Source organism: Pomacea canaliculata, linkage group LG10 (assembly GCF_003073045.1).
Source record: "Pomacea canaliculata isolate SZHN2017 linkage group LG10, ASM307304v1, whole genome shotgun sequence".
Taxonomy (NCBI): domain Eukaryota; kingdom Metazoa; phylum Mollusca; class Gastropoda; order Architaenioglossa; family Ampullariidae; genus Pomacea; species Pomacea canaliculata.
The window spans coordinates 18,383,113-18,408,802 of record NC_037599.1 but is presented as its reverse complement, the minus strand read 5'-3'; the positions used below and the strand labels follow the sequence as shown (position 1 = coordinate 18,408,802).

At 37.0% G+C, this 25,690-nt stretch overlaps 2 protein-coding genes across 5 annotated transcripts in view; one reads left to right on the top strand and one right to left on the bottom strand.

Annotated features, from left to right (window-relative positions):
• LOC112573115 (sperm flagellar protein 2-like) overlaps window positions 1–16,009 on the top strand; it is a 31,728-nt gene extending 15,719 nt beyond the window's left edge. For 3 of the 4 annotated variants that reach the window (XM_025253165.1, XM_025253161.1, XM_025253162.1), the window contains 20 exons: window positions 251–359; window positions 849–953; window positions 3,367–3,515; window positions 3,864–3,991; window positions 4,356–4,632; window positions 4,942–5,058; window positions 5,213–5,466; window positions 6,771–6,969; window positions 7,155–7,323; window positions 7,954–8,043; window positions 8,736–8,874; window positions 9,926–10,025; window positions 10,616–10,723; window positions 10,902–11,030; window positions 11,636–11,818; window positions 12,588–12,719; window positions 13,030–13,178; window positions 13,660–13,792; window positions 14,117–14,197; window positions 14,781–16,009. In XM_025253165.1, coding sequence (XP_025108950.1) covers window positions 251–359; window positions 849–953; window positions 3,367–3,515; window positions 3,864–3,991; window positions 4,356–4,632; window positions 4,942–5,058; window positions 5,213–5,466; window positions 6,771–6,969; window positions 7,155–7,323; window positions 7,954–8,043; window positions 8,736–8,874; window positions 9,926–10,025; window positions 10,616–10,723; window positions 10,902–11,030; window positions 11,636–11,818; window positions 12,588–12,719; window positions 13,030–13,178; window positions 13,660–13,792; window positions 14,117–14,197; window positions 14,781–15,038 — 3,009 coding nt within the window. In that variant the 3' untranslated portion in view covers window positions 15,039–16,009. The remainder of the gene's footprint in view (window positions 1–250; window positions 360–848; window positions 954–3,366; window positions 3,516–3,863; window positions 3,992–4,355; window positions 4,633–4,941; window positions 5,059–5,212; window positions 5,467–6,770; window positions 6,970–7,154; window positions 7,324–7,953; window positions 8,044–8,735; window positions 8,875–9,925; window positions 10,026–10,615; window positions 10,724–10,901; window positions 11,031–11,635; window positions 11,819–12,587; window positions 12,720–13,029; window positions 13,179–13,659; window positions 13,793–14,116; window positions 14,198–14,780) is intronic. The other variant, XM_025253164.1, reaches the window with a different exon arrangement.
• A 646-nt stretch (window positions 16,010–16,655) lies between these two features.
• LOC112573116 (histone deacetylase 1-like) lies at window positions 16,656–25,285 on the bottom strand. Its single transcript, XM_025253166.1, has 15 exons — window positions 25,130–25,285; window positions 23,621–23,733; window positions 23,135–23,252; window positions 22,641–22,715; window positions 22,287–22,425; window positions 21,700–21,841; window positions 21,320–21,412; window positions 20,498–20,747; window positions 19,062–19,170; window positions 18,785–18,843; window positions 18,552–18,623; window positions 18,235–18,384; window positions 17,600–17,678; window positions 17,278–17,318; window positions 16,656–17,063 (listed from the first exon to the last, which is right to left on the bottom strand). Exons 1-15 carry the CDS (start codon window positions 25,176–25,178, stop codon window positions 16,978–16,980), a joined length of 1,575 nt encoding a protein of 524 aa, XP_025108951.1. The 5' UTR covers window positions 25,179–25,285; the 3' UTR covers window positions 16,656–16,977.
• Window positions 25,286–25,690: the final 405 nt, after the last annotated feature.

Sequence of the window (25,690 nt, the reverse complement as noted above, 5' to 3'; positions counted from 1 at the left end):
TAGAAAAGAAGTGTGATTATGTGAGTAGGAAAATATCTCAGGTAATCAGTATTAGAAGAAGTAAAAAAACATTCCACAACCTATCAAATGAGACTCCACCTGTTACCTTAGTAAATATCATGAAATGCATTCATGTGGGCATGCCTTAATGTTGTTACATTTAGAAACATTATTTGGATAAGTCTTTTTATGTTGAAAAGTATTGAAAGAATTTAATCTAGCGCTTAATTTGAAGTACACCTGATTTTAGGCTCCTGGAGCACCACCAGAAGCAGTTCCGGTGGCTGGTTTGGTGGAGACACCACCTGGTGGGCCAGATGAGACATCTGGGCACATCTCCAGGAGTCGCAGCAGTTCTGGCAAGTTGACATTTTTTAGAGAGTCAGAATGCATAACTCCACTGGTAGCTTATTTGAGTACTAATGCCACTTGGTTCAGAGGTGGATGAATTTCTGAATAAAAAATATAGTTATGACTAGTGTTAGAGAATTGATAGAGTTGAAAAATTGCTGTCTCAGGCCCTGAAAATGTAGTACATTTTATGATAAGTATACTATTCATTTGGCTGCTAGAGGCCACTGTATAAGGTAAGAAGTGTCACTGTATAAAGGAACAACTATGTCAAACTAAAGATAAAATAAGACTTGGAAGTGTCACTGTATAAAGAGACAACTGTGTCAAAGTAAAGATAACATAAGACTTGATAGAAGTATCATTGTATAAATGGATCACTATGTCAAAGCAAAGAAAAAATAAGACCTGATGGACAGGTGAGAATGAAAAATAACAATCACCACAAAGCTAGGGACAGAAAATTAAAGGCTAAGGAATGTGGCAACTGGTTGTAGGTTCGATGAAAAAGCTTGGATCAGCTACATCAAAGGAGGCGAAGAAGGAGTCAATAAAGAAGGGATCTATGCAGAGAAATACCAGTGCCAGGAAAAGTCCTTCAGGTAGGAAGATCGTCATGACCATACTGGTGGTGCTGCTGGGGATGATGGTCCTGTTGGCGAAGTGGTGTATGTGTTGTGTGGTGTTGTATCTATGGTGTGTGTGGGGGAGTTGTGTGATTTGTGTGTGGTGTTAGGTCTGTTGGTTAATTTATGGGGGATATGTGTGTGTGTGTGGGTGTGTTCATGTGGTGTGTATTGTGTTTATGTGTGAGGGATGTATTATGTGTGTATGATGAGTATATTGGGTGTGTGCATGTGGGATATATGTACATAGCGTGCACATGTGAGCATCAGAGCAATGTGTCAGGAAGGGGATATAATGCCTATAAAGTGCAAAATTATATTGTACCCCTATTTGAAGGCAAAGTTATTTGTTGACAAAGTATAGTAAACTGAACTGAATTCTCAATTGTGAGTATCAGGAAAGTGGATCAAGGTAATGTAATCCATGTAATATGTACAAATGTAAGGTATAAATTTGTCTGTTGACACAATATAGTAAACTGGATAGACATTCACATCAGTCTGTTCATCTATCAGTTTCTTTTTTGTCTGTCTGTCTGCTGCTCAGCAAATAAAAACCGGTGCTTTATAAAAAAAAAATACTGTTGCACTCATTGTGTGTTGGTCTCTTGAGTGGTGTAGAGGTGTCAATGGTCATCAGATCTTTTTCTAATTGACCTTATTGCCATACACATTGATTTGTATTTTATATAATTTAATCTGCAAATAAATGCATAATTATGGTAAGATATGTAGCAGCTTGACCCAGAAACAACAGCAACAATATGACAGCCCCTTCTACACAAGATCTGGGAACAAGAGTTAGTACCAACAGACTGGAAAGTAGGCTACCTAGTCAAGTTACCAAAGAAAGGAGACCTCTCTCAGTGCAACAATTGCCAAGGGATCATGCTGCTGTCCATCCCCAGTAAAGCACTATCAAGGATGATTCTAGAAAGACTGAAGAAGGCACTAGACAAGAGACTGAGACCAGAACAAGGAGGGTTTCGCCAGGATAGATCATGCACTGACCACATTGCCACCCTCTGTATCATCATTGAGCAGTGTATCAAGTGGCACTCCTCCCTCTATATAACTTTTGTGGACTTTGAGAAGGCATTTGACAGTGAAGACAGGGACGTCATCTGGAGGCTGATGATCCACTACGGCATTCCACCTAAGCTCATAAACATCATCCAAGACTCGTCCTGCCAAGTTATTCACAATGGCAAATTCACTAAACCTTTTGTAGTGAAGACTGGTGTAAGACAGGGCTGCACATTATCACCAGCAATATTCCTGATGATCATAGACTGGATTTTGTGCAAGACAACCCAAGACAACAACACTGGTATCCAATGGACCTTCACCAAACAGTTAGAGGACCTGGACTTTTGCAGATGACATCAGTCTTTCCATCTCATTGGCAACAACATGCATAAACCAAACTGAATAAGCTAGCCAAGGAAGCAGAGAAGACTGACTTAAAGGTCAACAGAAAGAAGACCAAAGTGATGAGAATCAACAACAAGCAGGAACTCCCAATCCAGCTTCAAAGAGAGAACATCCTAGAAACGGACGGCTTCACATATCTGGGGAGCATCGTCAGCAAGGACGGTGGAGGGGATGATAATATCAAAAGCCGCATCAACAAGGCCAGGCATGCTTTCAACAACCTACGCCCCATCTGGAACTCCCAAGCATTATCCTTTTGCAGTAAGACATCTTCAACACCAATGTGAAAGCAGTCCTACTGTATGGTTCTGAAACCTGGAGAGTGACAAATACCATCAACAACAAGCTCCAGACCTTTACCAACCAATGCCTACGCCACATCCTGGGAATAAGATAGCCTGAAAAGAGCTCCAACAGCTGCCTGTGGAAAAGAACCAACCAGAATGCCACTAGCCACGACATCAAAAAGCACAAATGGGGCTGAATAGGACACACCCTGCGCAAACCAGCTGACACCATTGCCAAGCAGGCACTTGACTGGAACCCTCAGGGGAAGAGGAGAGTTGGGAGACTAAAGCAGACTTGGAAAAGAACAGTAGAAAGCGAGGCAAAGGACATCGGAACAACCTGGGCCCAGCTCGAGGGGGCTGCCCAAAACCGGGTCCACTGGCAAGATGTTGCGGCCCTATGCTCCTCAGAGGAGCAACAAGGAATAAAACTAAGTAATGTAGCAGCTTGTTTTAGGTTAATTAAGTTCTGTGACAGCTTGCCCATGATACATATATTGCTGCATGAGGGATGACTTTGATTAAGTTCACTTTGACAATGACTAGCATTTCAGATTTCTGCGTTGGAAAATGTTTTATCATAACAATTTTCCCTTCAGCTTGCACAGTAAGAAATGTGATGATGTGATTGTAACCTTACGAAATTTTACCTTTGATAAATGCTACAGGTGTGAAGTCATCCAAGGGTGGAAAGCCAGGAGCAAAACTTAAAACTCCTGAGCCAGAGCCAGAACCTGAACCAGAAGAACCACCTGGTCCTCCACCTCCTCAACCAGCTGACGAGGAGTGGGAATTTGTTGATCTGGAGATTGAGCAGGTAAAAAAAGAGCATGAAATGCACATAACATTCTACCATGATCAGGAACAAATTATTTTCTCTTGGTTATGCTGTAGATTATTTAATGATATCTAAGGCAGACAAAACCTAGCTGATATTTTGGGTTTTGTTTTGACCCTATTAGGTTAGAGTAGAAGAAAATTAAAATTAGAATATATAATGTATACATAGATCATTGATACAGAGATTATGACAGCAACAATTAATGTAACATTTGTATGTAGGTCATCTTTAAACATTTTACAAAACCTGAGACATACTCAATTTTCTGAATCAAGAGATAGTTTGGAAAAACTGCAAGGCAATACAGTCACAGATATTTTGCAGGACCTTGCTGCTGTGTTGTCAACTCAATGGGAGACTGTGGAAAACACTTATGTGACAGATGCAAAGTTTGTCTTCCACCAAGTGCGATATGAAAGGGAAAATGTATATCGCTACTTCTATCAGATCAGGTAGCTTATCTTTGTCCCATAAACAGTCCCTGAAAAACTAGAAGAGGAAAAATCTGTTTATTATAGTTTGTTCAGTCCATAAAAAAATGTGAAGTTATAGTAGCATACCGAGAAGCTTTCAACACCAAAGTAATATTTGTTAAGTTATAATTTTGTATATGTGTGAACATTTCAATGGAAAGAATAATCAAGATGAACAAATTAGATTATTTCATAACAAACGTTCACAAAATTTAAGTTACTAATACCAATCAGTAATGATATAATTTCCAATAATAATAAGTTGTAGTTTAAAAGGGTAAGCTCAGAGACCATATATAGTTGGTACTATTATCTCAAATCTCCTTGACCTCTGAGGTAACAGGAAGGACTTTTTGGAATATCTACGACGCCCTGATCACAAGCAGGAGTTTGTGGCTCAGTGGCAGAAGGAGTTCAACATGGTACCTGATGACATGCGAGATGATCAAGAAACTCGAGCAGAACTTCACCAGCGTGTGGACGATCTTCGTGAACGGCTGTGGAACATTTGTGATGAACGCAAGGAAAATGCTGAACACGAAAGAAGAACCATCATAAATGATGGTTGGCTTAATGACCATCTGGGCATCCTTAATAACTATTACGTCACCCTCATGCAGGTCTCCTCCAATAATGGCAACTTTTAAATATAGTGTAGATTTTATTCTGGATAGTGCTTTAATTAAACCACATAAGTAATTAATTATCATAGGTCTCCCACTTCAAATCAGCTTTTTTAAAAAATAACTGCCTGAAACTGAAAGAAAGCAGTGTGAAGCAAAGAAAAGCAAACACAAATAAAAACTAAACCTCATGGTAAAGAAATAGTGAAACAAACATCATGCAGTTCTGTAACTCTGCTTCACATTATTTGTTGCTTTTGAATATCTGATGTGTGTTTTGTGGCTGCTACATTCTTTTGCTTACAGACCGAGTTGGATAGACTTCAAGACACTGTGCGACTCTTGAAGGATTATTACAAGGGCATGGATGGCCAGATTCCTGATCCTTTCAATCCCCAGTTTGAAAGGCTACCTTTGGTGGAGGTATAATCTGCTATACTCTCTTTCCATTTCGCTGAATTTTGCAGGCATGTTTAGTGCGTGCACACAGGCTTACTTCTTTCAATGATGTTAAATATCAGAGCTGTTGTAAAGAAGGAAGTTGTACAAAACAGCTGTTTTATTTTTATCCTTATAGCTTCCTGTAGACAGATCAAAAGAAAGAGAAAGAGACCAAGGAAGGGATTCTGGTACCCCTAGTGTTTCATCTGATACCCATCTAGCAAAGACAGAGTCTGCTAAATCCCCTCGTATAAAGTCACCAAGAGACCCAATTAAGTCGCCAAAAGAAGGTGGTAAATCCCGCACACCATCTGGCAAAAATCGAAGTAGTGTGAAGATAGAGAAAGACGAGGTACCAGAAATTGGAAACGACAATTATCTCAAAATCAAGTGAGTCCAGATCCCATTTATGGTCTGATTGAACAATAGTTGCTGTTCCCTTTTGTATCTGAACATCAGTTCCTTTGGCTGTCACTGATGCTTGTATTGATGTGTTGTTCTTTGTCTAGCCCTCTTTGTGAGGTGTTTTGCGTAGTGCTTGTCTCTAAACATGGATGTGATATTTGCTTATACGTTGATGGCTACAGGTTTTTTCTGATCTGTAGATTTTGTCTGTGTTTGGGATATGTCCTGCAATGTGTGTCATGTCGCATCTGTGGGTTTGGAAACTAGGCTAGCTCCTAGTGTGATGGCTGCTTGACTTATTTTGGTTACAAGAGATTTGTATATTAATGCTTAAGCTACAGGTGTAGTTTCATGATTTTAAAAACTGCAGATTTGAAGTGTAAATCTAAAAATCTAGAACTAGACATCAGGAAATAGAAATGAACAACTCTGTGTATCCATGTAATCTGTGGAAACAAGGCTGTGCCTGATAGGCTGAGTTGCTTTGTTCTCCAGCGATTTTTTGTTTTGTTTTCTTATTTAACCTCTCTGTTTATTTGTATTATAGGTTTCTTGTAATTGCATATTGCATTCTTAAGATTTGTTTTGTTTTTGGTTTACTAGTTGTAATTGCCCTATTTTCTGTTTATTGTCGATTTTACTTGAATGGCTGTCATTCTTTGCTGTTACGTAGATGTTAGATCTAATTCTTGTTCGTTTTGTCTTCTCTTCTCTGAAACTGAGCCTAATTTTACATCCTCATCAACCTATTGTAGAAGTGAGCGGTGTCTGTTATATGAGAATATGACTGTATGGTTATTGGTGATTTAGTTTACTCGAGACAGCCCCCAGAGCTGCAGACAGATCCAGATGGAAGTCCCTTAATTTGTTGTTGCCTCACGTGCCAGTTGGCACAGAGAAGATTGACTAATAATAATTGCTAACAACATGAACACCCCACATTAAACACATACATATCGAAGTTATATTCATGTGAAGGCATGAAAAGAAAAAGTAGTCAAAAAAACATACTGTTAGGAGACAGGCCAGTGCTCACATACAGGTGGGATTAATGAGATACAGATGATTTCCTGTCATCAGAGATCAGTACTTACTCATATTGGAGCAGTAGCAGACATCAATAACACTGGCCAGTGTGAAATGAGACAGTCCTCACTCATGTGTACAATTCTTAGGATACTGACTCCTAGGCATTTTGTACTGGAAATCAGTAATTTACAACCATGATTGTGATTGTAACTATTTGTGCATCAGTTGTGAAAAATTTGTTTTACCCCCAATCCTTGTAGAATCCCTCTCATTGCACGACGCCCACGATCATCAGAAGGCGAAGTCAAGATGAGCAATGCTAACAAGGATAAGAAGAAAGGTGCCAAGAAAATAAACGATGAGGGTGGTGTGTCTGAGAGCCCCCAACCTCCAACTGATCCAGATGAAAGAATGATCTTTGATGCTTACAGCTTGGCTATTGCTGGTGTGGATCAGATAGTAAGTTTTACCTTTTCTTTCTTACAATTAATTTTTTCTATCATTTGAAAAGTCCTGGACAGTATCTTGTAATACACTATGGTTCCAAAGGCTCCCTAGTTTGTTTTGTTTATTTTTATAGTGAAAAACTTCTATGGGTTTGTCTACCTGCACTTATGTTCAAAATTGGATTGTTTACAAATTAGATTGGTGCAGAAATGGCAGCCAAAGAGGCAGAAGAAGAAGCTGAGAGAGCAAAAGAACTGGAGAAAGAAAAAGCTAAGAGCGGCAAAGGCAAAGGAGGAAAGAAGGGTTCCTCTCCAGCTCCAGTAAAGAAAGGAAAGAAAGATGTAGAAGCAGAAATAACACCACCCCGTAGGTTTTCATCATTTTTTTCTAGATGGGGGGATATAAGTGTAATATAATGCAGATATAGAATGCATATATGAAACAGACACACACACTCTCTCTCACGTGCACTCTCGCTTTCTCTCTCTCACACACACACACTCTCTCTCTCTCACATGCACGCACAATCTCCCACACTCACACATGCATGTTCACTCACATACGCTCTTTCTCCCGCACACTCTCTTTCACCTCCCTCCTCACTCTCACTCCTAGAGTAATCATTCATCAATCATTTTAGTAACAAGAGTTTCAGAAGCTGCAGGTTTCATATGAAAGTAATGCTAAGCATGTAAATAATAGGTGATGTTCCTGGTCAGGCTAGTGGAGGGAGATAAAACTAGAAATATTGCTGTTAAAATAGACAAATAAAATAGTTTATCTGTGTTTGTTAGAGCTTTAATATGTAGTGTGCCAATTGTAAAAATTAAAATTAAAATTGTTTAGTTACATTTGTTTTTCTTTTTTTGGTATAATTTCTGATGTCCATATTTCTTAGCAGACTTAGTCTGTGCTGTAGCCCAGTGTGTAATGTTTCTTTCTCATGTAGCTTGTGATTTCTATTTTGTAATCTCAAAATGATACAATTTTGTGTAGTTTCTGATGAGATGACGGAAGAAGAAAAGCAGAAAAAGCAGATACGGGACAAAATGCGTCAAGAGTATTATTTTTCCATCAAGGAAGAGGGTAAAGTGTTATATATCTGATTTATCTGACTTCATCACAGATTTATTCACATTCCTTAAATAAGGCATAATCTGGAGTCAATTTGATTGATTGATGGGTGGATGGATTGATTGATTGACCATTGAACATTGTAAAAGTTAAGATGTTTTGCTGGTAATGAATCTAAGGAAATCCAGATGGAGAGGATAATGAGCTATATCTGTTACCCTTCCCTAAATAAGAGGGCCACATAGAGGATGTGGACTGGAAGTGATTTACCCTACAAAAAATCAAAGTAAAGTCTATAAGGCGGTAGACATTAGGGGGTGGTTTGTAGAAGATAGGGTCCAGTGTTGTTTCCCTATCTGTTGTTGAGGCAAGAGGAGTTTTTCATTCACAGGCCTGGGCAAGCATGAAAACCATCAAGTTATGCTCCTAAATCAAACCTCCAATCTACTACTCTTGAGTGTACCAAACACCAGCCATGTTTCCCATATAAAGAATAAAACAGAGTAACAGTTTCTAGGTAACTCTTGTACAGTAGTTTGACTTTACCAGGTGCATTTTGCATGAAGAGTTTAGCGAATGTTTCTGTTGCTGCTGTGATCCAAGTCACCAATACATAACTCAGTTTTGTTTTTTTGGGGTTTTTTTTTAGTTCTTTTGCAAAGTAGATCTCTTAAGTGTGTTGTGTCTTTGATTTTTGTCAACAGAGACAGCAACTCACATGAGAATGGATCTTATCAAGGTCATTGCCACTGCTGTTATCCAAGATCTGAAAAATAAGGCTGATAGTGCATACAAAGACATGGATGACTGGCTTGGAGCCAGGTTTCTGAAGGAGATGGAAAGGTTTTTCATAAGATCTCACCTATTTACGTAGATGATACATGAATATACTCTTACACAAGTACATTTCATACAAGCTCACCCCGGAAGGACCATGAAGCGGGCTGCTTGGACCTCGAACGCTAGATGCCGCTCTCACGCCTCATAGGTAGTAGGGAGCTTAAGGCTGCATAGACTTATCTGTCCCACTGGGGCAATTACAGAGTGGTGGTGCCCAGTCCTTTCCACTCCGGTTTTTGTAGTGGGTTTACTCCCTGGCTGTCCGAGCCATGCTACTAGTCTACAACTGACCCAGTAACTACACGAGAATGCAGGCATCTTGTGTGCCCACATGTTCTTCTCGGGTGTACTCCTATCATCGAGTACACAGGTAGTTTCACTTTTAACATAATGCTAACGAGCACTATCGCAAACCAAACTAACAAATGGGGTAGCTGCCCGAGGCCTTGAGGAATTTCCAGTTTACGTATACTGCTGCCCCGTTGCAATGTTAATGTTCGCTCGCATACGTATGGATAATGTCACTTAACAGACACATCCTCTGTACCGGACCTTGTATGAGACGTCAGTGACCGTCGCGAGACAGACCGCACGCCCATGCCTGAGATCCAACTACGAGCTGTTTACACCAGCATGTAAATCATTTATGTGAATACAAGAATATCATGAACATGCATGTATTCATACTGTGTGTGTGGGTTTGATCTTGTTTTATTACAGAAGTGGGAATAAGAAAGGAGCAAAGTCTTTGGAAAATGGTGAAAAATGACCTAAGTATGATAATGACACACACAAATACACATGGCAACTTATGCATGCATGTCACTGCATATTCATGTGTCTTTGAACTTGCATGTATACCTTGATGAATTCCAGATGAATAAGTGCTTTCTAAAAAAAGATGATCAGTTGTGCAAAGGGAGCTGAAAGCTAGAAGCATAGACTTAGTATCTGCGAGTGATATGTAGGCTGTAGAATGTCAAGCATCTTGTTGATGTCACAAAGTAAAAGTCAAAAGTAAATCTGTCATCCAAAACTATTTCCTTTCTCACAGCATTGACACCATGTCAGAGGTGCTGCGCCATGCCATCGAGAGTGGTCAGAAGCTGACGTACCAAGTCATTCTTCAGCAAGAGGACTTCCTCATTAACAGTGTGAGTTTGTGGTCGTTGCAGTGCTATAGTAGTGCTATTGTAATTATTATGCTTTCATGATGAGGACACAGATGTGATTAAATTGAACTGTCGGTACTTGCTAATTTGTCAAAGTGTCTGATGTACCCAGGCCCGTGGCTGTGAAGGGGGCTTGGCCTTTGTCCGTGGATTTTTTCCCCTTCTTTTTCTTTTAAAGAAAAGTTGACATAGCACTTGGGATTTTTTTCTATGGAGCATGGTTCTACAAGTTTGATCCTTAAATGTCAGTTTTCCTCATTTACTAACCAGTCTATCATGTGTAAACAACTCTATGTTCAAGTAGTGATGTAGATCCTAGTGTACATGTCCTAATGTTTGCAGTATATTACGTTACTGAATAAAATGTAATATTGACAATCAAAATGTAAGCATATTATTTATACTGGGAAAATAATTTACGATTACAAGGAACCATTGGAAGTCCTTTGCCTGGGACCCATGCTGGCTCTCGGCAGTCCTGGATGAATGTACATGATAAGATGAGCTGGAATATGGAGGTAACCAACAGCATTCAGCGACAAATTTTTACAATGCTTCATTCTGTTTTGCAGGACTGTGTGATTCTGAAAACCCCTTCTCCCCTTCCAGTCCCAGAGAAGGTGGAAGAGACTAGCTCTGACTGCTGGACTGTCAAGCAGCTGTACAGTCTTTGCCAGCAGGTGAAGATTCTGGTGCTTTGATAGTTGCTGTACTTAGAGCACTTGCAAAATTTCTAGTGACATTGCGTGGATTTTAGCTCTTTCTGCTTGCTGAGTTTTCTTGCTCACTATAGACAGTTTTTTGATGATATATGCTGATGCTTTAGCTCTTCTGTCTGCTGTTTCTTTGGAATACCAGTTCAGCACCATAGCACCATCTGGCATGATTTCAAGCAAAGCTTTTATGGAGACATTTGAGAATCTTGTGGCCGTATCTCAAGGAATAGAGAGCCTGCCTGAATTGTGGATGAACATCACACCTGCACAGGTGAGTTTGGGTGTTCTGTTTCATCTTGGTAGGTAAGTGCTATCATTCCATCATTTCTGTGGATGGCCTAGGGAGATAGAGTTACAATATTTTTGATATCCAGATTTAACAGCAATAAAAGTAAAATACACAGCACAGTATCATGCTCACTAGGCAGTTGTGCTCACCATAAGCATGACAGCACAATAAGGAGGAGTTGGGGTAAAGTAAAGGGAAAGAAATTGAAGATAACTGGAAAATGGATATTTAACAACACAACATTAAGACAAGTCAGGCAAGAACAATATACAACAGTATAAAGCAAGAACAAGTAACTAAAAGTTACAGAATGAACTTTTTTTCAAAGCAGATCCATTTTATGTGCATGCTTAACCAGTTTTTTTGCTTGCTTTTATTTTCTCCTCCTTATCTGTGTTAAATCTTCGTTGCAGTTGTGTGTAGAGTTTTTACTGCAGCTATTGCTGATGGTGATGATGATAATTTACATTTACTTTGCAGTGAGCTCTGTGTGCTTTAACATTACTTATTGTTTTCAACCTTATTTTGTTGTCATCTGTGGAAGAGTTTGGATGCTCGCATTATGTCTTTTCTTTTGTTCTATTCAGATTCAAGAGATAACTTCATCACTGCTGACAAAGACAGATTATGTTGACTGGCGACGCTTCCTGGTTGCTTTAGTAGAGCCCATCCCCGTACCTACACAACAAGAGCTTCTAGATACTTGCACACGATTTCATGAGATGGACCAAAAGAATTTTGGATACGTCACCCGGGAACAGTATGACAGAGTAGGTGATATACTCAATAAAAAGGTGTATTTTGTCCATGTTGTGCAGAAATCTGTGTGGATGTGCATTTGTTTGTTTTTGTGTGTGCATGGGCATGGAATGTTGTGTAGAAAATAAGTGAAATAAGGATGAACTAGAACATACAATTAAATTCATTTTTTTAACATTAAATCTTAAGAGTGAGAGTGGTGTCCTTCATCTAACAGGCTTGATGGGACCAGCTTTCCACATTTTCGTTTTCTTCTTGGATTTGTTGTGTTGTTGTGCCTGTTGTACCGACCTGCACTTTTTTCTGACGTCATCAGGATTGTATTTGATAATATACTTGCCTGTGGCTTTTAATTTATTTCTCTGCTAATATCAACTCTCTCATTGCCGTTCATCCTCTCTGGCTAATGCCATCACAGTTTCTTCATTTTATAAGTCTTCCCTGAGACAGACTTTACATCAATGCCAGTTATGCATTTTGACATTGCAGTGCGGTTTCAAGGCTTATGATCTTCGGAATATTCTCCTGATGATTTGATGCACCTGTTTGATCATTGGTCTATTCTGCTTCAGTCTATAACTGTTGATCTATCTTATTGACATCTTGATCTATTAGTGTCATTCCACTGAAGAACAACATAGAATTCCTATCAACTTTACAGACCCACAGGAATTTTGTCTCTGTTTTGTGTTTGTAATGTGCAGAGAGCCTGGCTTTGTCTGGGATACCACGTTATAAAAGCTCACACCATTATTATTGTTAAATTTTTGTTCATTACAGATGGATCTGTGGTTTGACTGTGGTAGCATCAATGAAGAAGAGTATAATCGTATCTATAACCTGAAAAAATTACTCTTTGACATTTTTGCTGACCATTCTGCTGCTCCTTTTAAGATGGACTACATTAGCATGGTAGGTGGGCTGCATAATGTCAAACACTGGATTTATCTTGACAGTGTAACTAGCTTGTTTTGTCAGCTCCAGGAGTTATTGTTCTAGTGTAGGAAGAATCTGAACAGTATTTCAGTAATGCTGAAGAATGTGGAAGAATATGAGCAGAACCTTTCTGTGTTGAGGCACAATTAACATGATTGTCAAAATTACATCGTGGGTGCATGGCTATTCAGTGTAAACTCGATGATAACACATAATATAGAAATAGTGAAAGTGGTTACAATATTCTTTAAGCTAACTGGTAAGCCATCTTCATTGTTGTCTGCAGTTGATGTACTTTAGTGCCATGCCAAATTCTCATGAAGGATTCCTTCGAGCCCTCAGTGTGGCATCAGGCACTCACATGCCACGTTTGCAAAAGCCACTTTCAGATGTTTCCCGCATACCTTCAAATGTAGATTATCCAGCAGATGGGGGGTGAGAGAATATTTTATCTTGCATCAGTTTAACAACTGAGCAATCCAGAGAAGAATTTATGCATTTATGAAATTAGTTTTGTGTCTGTTTCACATGCGTTACTTTTTTTTCGTTATTAGCTTTAATTAAAATGTTTTACGGCCTTAGGTGTTGTATGTGCAAGTCAGCTGTTACTAGATGTTTTTAGGTATTATAAAAATAACAGAACTCCCAGGTTGAGTCTTGCTAGTTTATTTATAGGATTCTCAAAATGTTTCATTTTTTAAAAAACTTCAATAGGATTGTTACATACTTATAGGATAACTAGGCATATTTTTGCGTACACATTATGTTTTTAAATAATTGCCTGCATATTACCATAGATTCATTATCTATTGAAGTTAGATTTAAAAAAAAAAGAGTATATTACTAAATGCTTCTATGATAAACTGTTTATGGACATATAAAAATGAAATCTGAAATAATGGCTGTTTCCCTGCAGCAATTTCCTAGATACAAATGAGCATGATGAGAAAGATGAACATCAGTCATCAGCAGTAGAACCCCCAATGACCATGGAGGAACTGCCTGCAAATGCCTTTGATGCATTGGTTCCCCTTGATGCACTCTTCAGGGTTAGTAATGGATAATAGCTTGACAGACCTTTAAGTCTGTCTTGAGAAACACAAAGAACCTGGTCATTTCTCACAATGATCATTTTTGAAAAAGTGAGAAGCCTAGAGCTTCAAATGATTGTTGGCATTTATCATTGTATGGTATGAGATTTGGTTCCTGCATCAGATTCGAGAAAGGTAGAAAGGGTTATTAATAGTCAGGTGCCTGCATTGTCAGAATATTCACTTATAATGAAACTCTGATTTAAAGGGTAGGTAGTTACTGTGTGAGCCTTGTGTAGAAATAAATACAAGTTCAACTCCCAAATGTGTGCCTAAATGCAGGTCTTACACCATGGAGAGATCACCGAAATGGACAGCTCTCGCTTTTTTGCGTCGGCAGATCCTGAGAGCATCACTTCAAGGGTATTTGAGAGATAACACTTTACTGCTTATTATGGACATCAGAAACTTTATCAGTAATCTTAAGATTGTGGACATTTGTTCCAGAGTTACATCCACTTGTCAAAACATGAAAATGTGCACATGATGCAATATGAAGCTGTAGTTTAGCAACACAAAATGTTCATATTAAGAATGACAAAATCAAGTGTTGATAATGTCTAGGACAGACCTGGGCAAAGGCCGGCCCGCGGGCCGGATCCGGCCCGCCCGCAAGTATATATACTATATATACAGTATTGGGTAAAACTGAGTTAGCTATATTAGTCCGGCCCTCTAAAACCATCCCAATTTCTCATGCGGTCCCTTGGGAAAATTAATTGCCCACCCCTGGTCTAGGAGAATGTTCCAGATACTGGATATATCAGAAAGATGACAATCTTACAGTCAACAGCTGCTTAATGTAATCCTATTTTAACTTACTCAGAAATAACCAAGTTTAACAATAATCACATTATTATTTTATGTTACGAAAGTCCAAAGAACTGCATTTACATGTAGGAGCAGTGAAAATGTTAGTCACCCTAAATGCTTCTTCCTGTATCAGGAGCGCTTAGTATCAGTCTATGAGGATCTGGGTTTTGAGGATCTGAAGCCTGCCCCCTACAGGGTGCTGATTGAGCATCCCATCATTCAGGATGTTGTGGTTGCCTGCAACACTTTCAAAGCACTGGTGAGTTATATTCATTTTATCAAAGCTACCAAGAAATATGCAGGCGGCACTTCACCATTTCAAAAGCATGATTGCTACAGTTGTCTTTTGTTAATTTCTTATGTGCTATCTGTGGCATTAACATATTCATAGTGGTATTTTTTTTTCACTACCTTGCCATTTCTTGTATTTGCAGCAATTTTATGATTTCTAACTTTTTTTTTTTTTTTTACAAATGCACAATTATTCTTTCCATTTCTTGCTCAACCACAGAGTAAATGTGGTTTTTGCTTTACATGTGCAACTGAATTGTGAAAATTATGTAATAATGATGTTTATTTGTTGAACACCATTTCTTGACCATCTAGTGTGAGCTTAAAGCACCTGACATTAATAATAAATATGCAAACACAAAGGCCCATGAGCACACTGTAGTTAGGCATGAACTGTCATGCATTTTCCTCCCTAGAGTACCTGATGAGAACTTCCAGTCCAGTGAACGATTGTCACATGAGACATATGTATCTGAAGTATTTTAGATGATAAAAACTGCTAAATTTGGAAGTTCACTAATGTGAATGCTTCATTAAGTAGTCTGCTGAAGTGGTAGCCAACAACACATGCCAATGTAACTAATGAATGGAAAACTGTACTTAGCTTTCCTAGAAAATACCAAAAGTTTACAACACTTAAAATCCAATAGGAAAATCATTCATTATCATCTAAACATTTTTTTTTTGTTATCTTACATCAGCCTGCAGTGAAATGGCAACACTTCAACATAAACAACAAAATAAGGCATTGCAAATCATTTAATGATCTGATGCTTTTCAGCATTAGGTTAGCACACTAATAAATCTTATTTCTTTTATCGCTATTTCAGGATTTAAAAACGATCCTTTCTTCTTCCACGGCAGCTGTTTGAAGACGAAGGATGACCTTCAGTGCGTTGATACAACATGGCAGAAAAAAAAAATCATCCATAAAAGACACTGAAATAAATAATTTGTAACAATTACACATGCTTACTTTTCACCTTTTAGATCTTTGCTCTTCACGAGTGTACAAAGGAATTTGTATGGCAAGTTTCTTTTCCTGAATATTAAAGTCAATCTTGTACATGAGACATTGTATCAGTTTTAGTTCTATTTAAATATTTATGCTTTAATGTATTCCAAATATAAGAAATGTGTAGATGATCTGAATGTCCTGGTGTCTGACCACACACACTCATATACCTTCCTCTCTAAAATCATGCACACTAATTTCTTCTGTAAACATTTTTTAAAATGATGGACTGCTCATGTTGATGTACAGGTTGACAAGAATGCTAAAATGTCTGAAGTTCTGGCCATGTACACACCACATGTACTAAGGCCTCTGAAATGCTTTAAACTTTGGTACAGCCCCAAAGGATTTTGTTAGTACAGTCTTTTAAGCAGCTGAAGAAATACTGACAAATTTTGAATTAAAATGTTTAAATCTGGACAAAAATGACTTTTGAATGTGCCATGACTCTAGCCTTACAAAAGAAATGCAATTATTTTAAGTCTATTTTCTTTATTGAGGATTATGTGACTGGACACTCATAAAATGTGATATACAAATTAGACAATCTAAATATTGTTTTATAGAAGTTGTGTGTCATCATGCCTTAATGAAAGTAAAGTAAAAAATGTTTTTGAACACAATGGAGGAAAGATATCAAAATTACTTATGATTTGCAAAACTGCTGGTCATTCCTGCCCCACAAAGTACAAAATACAAAAATACCAACAACCACTCTGTATTCTTAAAAAGATGTCATGGTGGAGACAAACATTTAAACATTTTGGCAGTAGTGTCCATTCTCTTCAACTTGTGGTTCAATTGGCTTTCTAAATTTGCATGCCCAAAGAAAGAAAAAAAAACCAAACAAACTCCACTGTAGCATGCACGCACACATAAACACAAATACACACACATTCTGCAGGCATATGCTTTGGTCCTTGAGACTCTTAAGCCTTTTTCTGCCTTTGACTTGACACTTAGTTAAAAAATGTTTTGTTTTTTTCTTTGCTACAAATTTGATGCATGTAAAGCTTGAGAAAGATCAATGTTCCATTTTCTGAGGTTCTGTTCCTGAATCTTCTGAATCTTTGACTTCTGCTTGTGCTTCCTGTTTAGGGGCCAGAATTTCTGGAGACAGACATTATGTTAAAGTCATTAAGGGTAAAAAATACTCCCCTCACAACTACCACTCTCTCAAACATATACCTACACAGCAATAGATAAAAATTTCAAGAAATTGTCACACAAATTTTATAAAAAATATAAGGATTTTTTTAAAAGTAGTGTATACAAAAAGACCAAACTCTACAAATAAAACACTTACACACACACACACACTTACCTTTTTTCTCGGTGCTGGCTGCATCAGGTTGGTCATCAGAGCTGAAATATTGTTAGAAAATAAGATAATATGTTGCAGATAAAATGGAACTTAGCATTGTGACAATTAAACAGGAAGCCGGCTAAGCCACCCTCCTACCCATGAACCCAGCATACACATCTAAACATTATTTAAAGGAAAAGGTTAAAAAAAAAAAGTCATGAAAATCTCATTTTTGTTATCATCATCCAACAGAAAAGAAGTGCTAATCTTTCAAGCACAAATTCCAATATCCGTAGAAAACTTGTGACAAAACTAAAGTGATATATGGTACCAGCCCTACCTTTTATCTGTGGACTTTGTTTCTTCCTTCACTTCCACTGGCTCTTTTTTCACTTCTTTCTTTTCTTCCTTGCCATCAGCTGCAAAATAACAAGAAATGGCAGCATCTACAAAATTCACAGGAAAGGGTATAAGCAACATCATAAGGTCTTCAGGGCAAAGTAAAATTTGTTAAAAATATATTAAAAGAGTGAAAGTGTATGCATGTGCAACAAATATCGAAATAATACAGAATGATGACACTTCTCCTTTTATTTTGAGTTCGTATGTTATGGTTAACACTGAGCTGCTGATTAAATGTAAGTGGCTTTTTTTTTTAATTTTGCTTTCTGATCTATGAGGAAAAATTTGATTTTAATGCAGCTTGTGATGTTCTACAGGGTTTCAGGTCTTCTATTTTATTTTCAAAAGTGGAACTGTAACTCATTAAAAAAATTTCCAAAGCCTGCAAAATATAAGTTTACTACTGAGCTTTCAAAATTTTGTGTTTCACGTAATAGTACCATATAAAACACTTCACATTGTCACTTGCCTTTTGAAAACTCTGAAATTTCCTAGATTACATTTAAACATACTTCTTAGACACACTTAAAAAGAAAATTTAAAGAACAAGTTTCTTGCATTATGGATACTTACATTTATCAGTTTCTTTCCTCTCCTCCTCATTTCGCGGTTTCTTGGCTTTGGAAGGCTTGTAACTGGTGCGGTCTCGTCTCCCACCCTCACCTTCATCCTCGCTGTCGGAAAATTCCTCTTCACATGTGATGCGCTTGTCACTTGCTCGTACTACAAAAAGGTTTTATTCATTCCAATGTATAATGCAAATGAAAAAGTGACCAAAGATACAATAAAAATGGAGAAAGGGGGGAGACAGAGACAGAAGACTACAAGAAAAAGGGATGTGGGACATGTTGACACCTAAATCACACAATAGACATTCAAATGTAGCTTACTTGAAATACGACTGTCAGGATTCTCCCTGTCCTCATCATCACTTTCCTCATTAATTGCATCCTCAGGAATTGCTGAAAGGAGGAATATATTCCAGTCAATTCGCTGCATTTATCAGAAAATAAAAGATATGTTTATTTAATTTAGAGTTTATTTCCACAGCATTTTTTCCTGAACACAACAATGCTGAGCTTTACATCCCTGAAATTTTAAGTTGTTTAAAAACTCATCTCACCTTGCATTTGGACTCCAGGAGCATGAGGAAGCATTCGCAGATTCTCAAAAAGCCGTGTCCTGTTGGATAAACACAAGGAAAGTAGAAGTGTGCAGGACTTAAATTTCTCTTGAAGATATGGTTATAAACAGGCATCAGAGGCAAGAAATACCTTGTTTCTAATTTCCAATAAGCAATACACTGATTCTCAACAACAAAAAATCAACCAAAAGAACTAAAGTTATGTGTACGTGATAAAATGACAATTTTACACCCCAAGCATTGAACCAACACTCACTTAATTTTGTCCATGTACTCCGCAGTATTCTGGTTGGCCATGTTGGAAGGACTGATGTGCAGTTTAAAGTCAGGACCATAATATTCAAAGTAGTCGTTGTATGGAAGCTCTGTGTATTAACATGAAGATGTACATCTTATTAGTTTATTACATGGTAATGAAAGCATAAACTATAATCTAGATACCAACAATATTATGTTCACCCATATGGTAGTAAGCCAGGAGGTGAGGCAAAGGACAAAAAAAAAACCCCAAAAAACCAAAAAACAAAAAAACACACAAAAAAAACTATTGTTTTTAATGGAGATCTTTATCTGCAGACTTGAGGGGAGAAGTGAGGAAGACTTGGTTGTGTACATATGTTATTTAAAAAAATTCTAAACAGATCTGAGCCATAAACCAATTGATATGGTTTATCATTTGTTATAAACTTACATTCCGCACATGGTTAAGAATTAGGGTTTGATTTAGCGTTAACTTGTTGGAACTACCTCCCTCATGGGTTATGCCACCAGCACACGATAGTCAAACATGTCCTTAAAATTCATTTCTTCAAGAAAGATCTGAAGTTTTAGGCCACAAGCTTCAGCCTGGTTCTTGTTCTGCAGCTTTTACTGTTCATTTGCTGTACAGCTTTTATCATTTATTTTTAAATAACTCATCAGTGCTCAGAGCACCACTTTACACAAGTATACTGCTATTTTTATTATTTACATAAGAATGTTGTATCAGGTTGTGCATTGGCCCAGTTCTGTATGTTTATGTGTTCACATGTATGCAAGTGCAGACTAAATGTTACACTATGTTGATATACTGGCACTGAAAGCACAGCTGCAGATGGAGCTCCTCCAGCCACCTTCTGTTGAGCAAGTGGACTGTGTTTTGCGCAGAGTGGTTGATGACCACACCCTAACATCTAAGTGTGTGATTTGTCAGTCCCAGATATTTAACTCGGTTTTTGCATATAAGTACTGAACTCTGTGACCTAAGTGCACTTGCCGGCAAGCTGAACATGTTTGACAGACTGGACAATCCACAGGATATATAATGCCGCGAAAAGTAGCAGTGCAAAACTAAGACAGTTTGTATTCTATTACAACATTTTTTCTGAAGTCACGTATTGAAAATATACACTTCTGATTGTTTGCTCTGTATTACAACTTTCTGCAAAGTCATGTAAAATCATTTGTAATCACAATTTGTAATAAGGAACCAAATAACAAGAGTTAAGTTTTCCATGTGTGCAGAATGAAACAATTTTAAAAACATTATTTTCAACTTTTAAATAAAGTTGAATTTTTAGGTGTTCATGGTTCATGGTTCCTGGAATGAATGCAGGTTGATCAATTTCCCCATCAAGACCTTTGCGTGATTTTGGCGAATGTTAGCAAATCTGAAGAAAGAAATTTTACTGTATTTACAACATGAATACCCACCATTTGCTACGTCCACACCAAGAGCCATAGAGGTCTCGTAAGTCCAGCACCGTGCCACGTTCCTGATGGTGTACCCACCACCACCTAACAGAAGGAGTGGTAGATTCCACTTTTTCATGAACTCTACACATTTGCCATGCCCCTTCAATGTCAAATTAAAGCAACCAAGGCGATCTCCTGATAATGAGTCGGCACCACACTGTAGAACAACGGCACTGGGCTGGTAGGTTTCCATGACTTTTGTAATTACCTGCACATTGCCAAGAAAAATGAAGTATTTCAAAGACAAATTCAACCAAACTTTAATAAGATTAAAAAGTAAATTTGTCTTAAAGAGTGCAATCTGAAAGATCTTCAGACAAGATGCTATTTATTATATTGTGACTTTTTTTTCCACAATCTACCTGCAGAGGTCTTGCAAGTATTTTACACACAAAATTGTGGTTTCACAGATAACTAATCATAGATATAGAGCTTATAATGGTCCAGAAAAAAGAGGAAATCCAACTGGCAAATTTTATCACTTGGTCACAAACAATTCTAAGAACACAGAATCACATATAACATAAAGAAATCAATTCTAAAATAAGTAAAAATTTCCAAAAGAGGGATATGCACAGTTAGTTGAAAATTAATATAGTTATTATCAACTTTCTGGCAAAATAATTCTTTTTAATCAAGCTTCATTACCTTGACGGGGATTATACATTCTTAAGCATTTTTGAAGACAAATTTTGCTACCGTATAGACTGCCTTGCCATAGTTATTTTACTCTAATCTCCTATTTGAATGGTCTAAAAGTATATAAGCATTAACACCTACCGGTTTGAAGATACTTTCATATGATTCATCATCAATACCATCTCTAAGTGGGAAGTTCACAGCATAATATTTTCCCTTTCCTGCACCAATATCCTGAAAAGAAAAATCTAATAAGTAATTTTTTCTATAATAATGACAAACTGACCATAACAATGTAAGGCTTTGAACATTATATCAGCATACTCTTTAACAAAATTGAGCATTACATGTATTTTCAAGCATGATTTAAATTTTTTTTCTAATATGTATTATTTAGTAATATTACAGATTCCTTTGCAGTTTTCTTGTACGATGTGGAAAGAATATTCTTTTGATGGCAGATATAATAGCAGCAGATGACCAAAATAACAGAGGGCTACTAGAAAAACTAATCCACTAACTCGGAGATCTCCAGTGCCAGGAAAGTACTCCCCATACTTGTGGAATGACACAGTCATCACACGGTCAGTTGTATAAAAGGCTTCTTCAACACCATCACCATGATGAATATCAATATCAATGTACAGAACTCTTTGGTGGTACCTGGCAGACATAAATCTTAACTATTACTTCAAGCAAATTAAAAAGTACATGCAGTGAAAATCACCATTTTAAACAACACAGCTTTCAAGAAGCAAAGTAACAATTATATTAATATAATTATATTATTATATTATTCAGTAGGTGTAATTAAAGCAATTCTGTTATGATTCATTGACCAGTAAGAGGACCCTTTTGTCTACTGCTGTTCCCCTCCTAGAGGTTTGGGGGGGGGGGGGTAAATTTTATGTTTACCCCATGTTCTGCATTAAGCTATCTTGGCAACATTTACAAAAAACAATCTTTTATTATTTGCAAAAGACAATTCTACTCTTTTAAAAAAACTCAAACATTCAACATTGCAGAACTGAAAAATGTGGTTATTTTTAAATCATGTCACTTATTATAAACATTTTTATTTATTACAGCAAAATTCAAACTGACATACTTCAGGAGCTCTAGGATGGCCAGTACAATGTCATTGACATAGCAGAACCCTGATGCCTCTGACTTCTTTGCATGATGAAGGCCACCTGCCCAGTTTACGGCAATATCTGCTGCCTGTTTGTTCAGCTTAACGGCACCCGCTGTGAGAATAAATACAACTTACTTTGGGAAACAAGCAAAACCTGACCACCATCCTTTAAAGAAAAATGAGTGATATGTCCTATACCAAAAAATGCTTCAATATATAAAAAAGAATCTTTAGAAAAACATGGTTGAAGTAAAACTAATGAACAGAAATGCCAAAAATAGGTAATAATACAAAAATAGTTTATTAATGGACCGTGAAATTTCTTACCAACTGATCCTCCAGTTGACAGCTGACAGAATTCATACATGCCATCAAAAACTGGACAGTCTTCACCTACATTGACTGCAACCAAAGTATATCTTTGCTTACTGCCTTGTCTTCCTTTTCTGACTGTTTTGTCTGTCTTGTATTTTATCTATCACTACTGTAGTGTTCAATTTGTAAGACACTTCTTACGAACGTGCACATCACCATCACTATATAACTATGACACAAATTTTAAGTACACTAACTGACACAAACTAATCAGAAATGACAGAAATATTAATTATACAATGATTATAAAGTGGAAATCGAAGACAAAAAGCTATATTTTAACTTTAAAGTTGGCTTACTTATTTAGTCCACCAACTCACCCACTAATCAAATATAAAGATTTAAAAAAAAAAAAAAAAGAAATAAGCATGAAGCGTCTGCATTACTTGCTAAAATGGTCAGATTGTGATTACTGTCCAAAAAAAATGTAAATAAACTTCACTTACACCTCTGCATCTGTTTATTGTATTCAGACATGTTGTCAGGTCGAATGCTGCGAAGGAACTTGATGTAATCATCACTGTGGAATTTTGTCATTTCTTCTGCAGTTGCTTTGTGAGGACGCTTAAGAAAAAAAAAGTTCCAAAAGAAAATACAGATGAAAAACTTCCTTTTAAGTTATGATGTTCTCGCAGTGAAAACAGTATAAATAACATATTAACACGTTCTCTTTGCAAAGTAGAAAATATAAGAGAATGTAGCAAAAGTTAACAATGAAAAACTTGCCCTTTTCATTTAGAACCCATTATTTAAGCTATATGGAAGTACACATTTAACCGCGACAACTCTGAGCAAACAATGCAAAAGACTTAAAAAGTGTCCTTTTAATTATAATTTGTTAGTCTTGATGGAAATTGTAGCTATAAATTATGAATAGAAACAATCTAAAATAAGCTCCAAAACTTGAGTATGACAGATGATATTTCACTTACATAAATTTCCATTTTCCTGTACAGGCCATAGTTCAAAATAAGGTTATGTGTCATGCGAATTCTGTGAGGCTTCATAGGATGTCCCTGTCCATAGTAATAGTTCCCAATGTCACCTGTTAGTAAATATATAAAAAAGCATCTGATCAATGCATATATACATACCTAAAAGCATTTATCAGAGTATCTTTCACACATATCTCTCTCATGCCCCTTTGAAAAAAAAACCCCACAAATATTCCACGTTTCAAGGTACCAATACACTGAATTATAATGCTTCTATATGCTGTAATGAGTCTCTGCAGCTCATGAATAAAACATGTACTGCTCATCTAGCTTCACCATAGAACCCGTGTTACCCTATGCAATGTCAACAGCTGCTGCAAGACATGCAACTTCTCCCAGAAACATGTATGCAGGGAAACAAAAAAATTTATGCAAGCATTTTATTCCATCTGATTTTTCATAAGCAAGATAAACAGAAATGGAGAATCTAATTTATTGTAAATTTTACACCTTATGTAAAAATTTATAGCATAAAGTAAACAAAAAAAAAGGGGGGGGGGGCTTCTCAGGGGTGCTATTATTAAATTTTTGTCAAATGCTATGAATGCATTTTCTTCAACATTTAATTTTTACACTTGGCAGTGTTAAACCCACTAAAAAAAATATTTCAGATATGTACTTTGTAGTTTTTTAAAATTATGCATTGACAGAAAAGGCATAATTGTATTCGCTAGTGAGGTCAGAACCAATCCACGCCACCACCACAATAAACCTATTCATTAAAAAAAAAAAAAACTGTTTTAGGAAAAATGCATTTTGATGTCTACCACACAAAATCTAAATAATTAAGGTTTATCTTTATTGATCCGCAGAGTTAAACGTACACTCAACATCCCAAGGTAACTGTTTTACATCCAAAAACAAAACGCATGTGATATGATTGTTTCAGTCATCATCCGTGTTTAAATATGGCACCAATGGAACACCATACTTTCATTGTCCCTAAAACTTCCGTTTACTGTCAGAGAATAACGATATCCAGTTACTATTGGGCGATATGCACACAACAACAAGTTTTTCTCGATAGAAAATTGGTTTATTTTTATACTACGCACTAAAGTGTGTAGCATGCGCCTCAAAAGCAAAATTGCAAACTGGTACACTATAATCGGGAATTATGGGTTTTCATACTCGTATACCTTGCCTTTGTAGGCACCGAGTTAATAACAATGCACTAAGGCAGACTGCTCAAACAATAGGTGGTCCAAAAGTGGTATAAAATAAATTAATTTAATCGTATTCTCACAAAAACCAGGTAACTCAATTTAATTATCTCAAAAATTCAATAATTACATAGGTAACATCCCAGAGCTAAGTACTATCATTAGGAAAGTTCATGTCGTTGAATTTGCCTCTCGTGGAAAGAGAAAGGGGAAAAAAATCAACCATGCCAGCTAGAATTTAATACCTAAGATGTTTTAAAAAATAAAAATATTAAGATCATACCGTCATAGTAATAACATATCTTTTTCTTGTATCCTGAATTCGAACTCATTTTTGAAGTTGCCTACAGACGCGCTAACTAGTCACACAGATTTTTTTTTTCCCTCGAGTTGCCGTAATTTGCCCCTTGCACGCCACCTGGTGGGTTATCTCTTGTACCGAGAGTGCTCGTTCCTGTTCGTCGTTTCGTTACTCCACAGTCGTCGTCGAATATTTGTCGGCAAATAGTAATATTCTGCGTTATTTAAAGGTTTTATTTTTTTCGATCTCATTGTGTTTTTGTTAAAGATGGTGACTTTATCATAAGTTGATGGAAAACAAAGTTGGATAGATCTTTTAATGGGAAATATTGGGATATCAATTTTATAGTTACTTATAAATAGAAAGTAGAAAAGTGAACTGATATCGTTAATCGTATACCAGTCTGTCTATAGTACTGAACAGGCACACAGCTGAAATCTGAAGCTGCGGTTGGAAGTCGCCAGAACACCCCCCCCCCCCCCAAAAAAAAAAACCAAATCAAACAAACAACATGTATAAAGCGAAACGTGGAGAATGTGAAAA

Coding starts and splice junctions, on each gene's coding strand:
- LOC112573116 (XM_025253166.1), bottom strand. CDS start 25,178: ATGAGTTCGAATTCAGGATACAAGAAAAAGATATGTTATTACTATGAC. Junction 23,734..25,129: donor GATATGTTATTACTATGACG/GTATGATCTTAA, acceptor ATTTACTAACAG/GTGACATTGGGAACTATTAC. Junction 17,679..18,234: donor GAGGAAAGAAACTGATAAAT/GTAAGTATCCAT, acceptor GTTATTTTGCAG/CTGATGGCAAGGAAGAAAAG.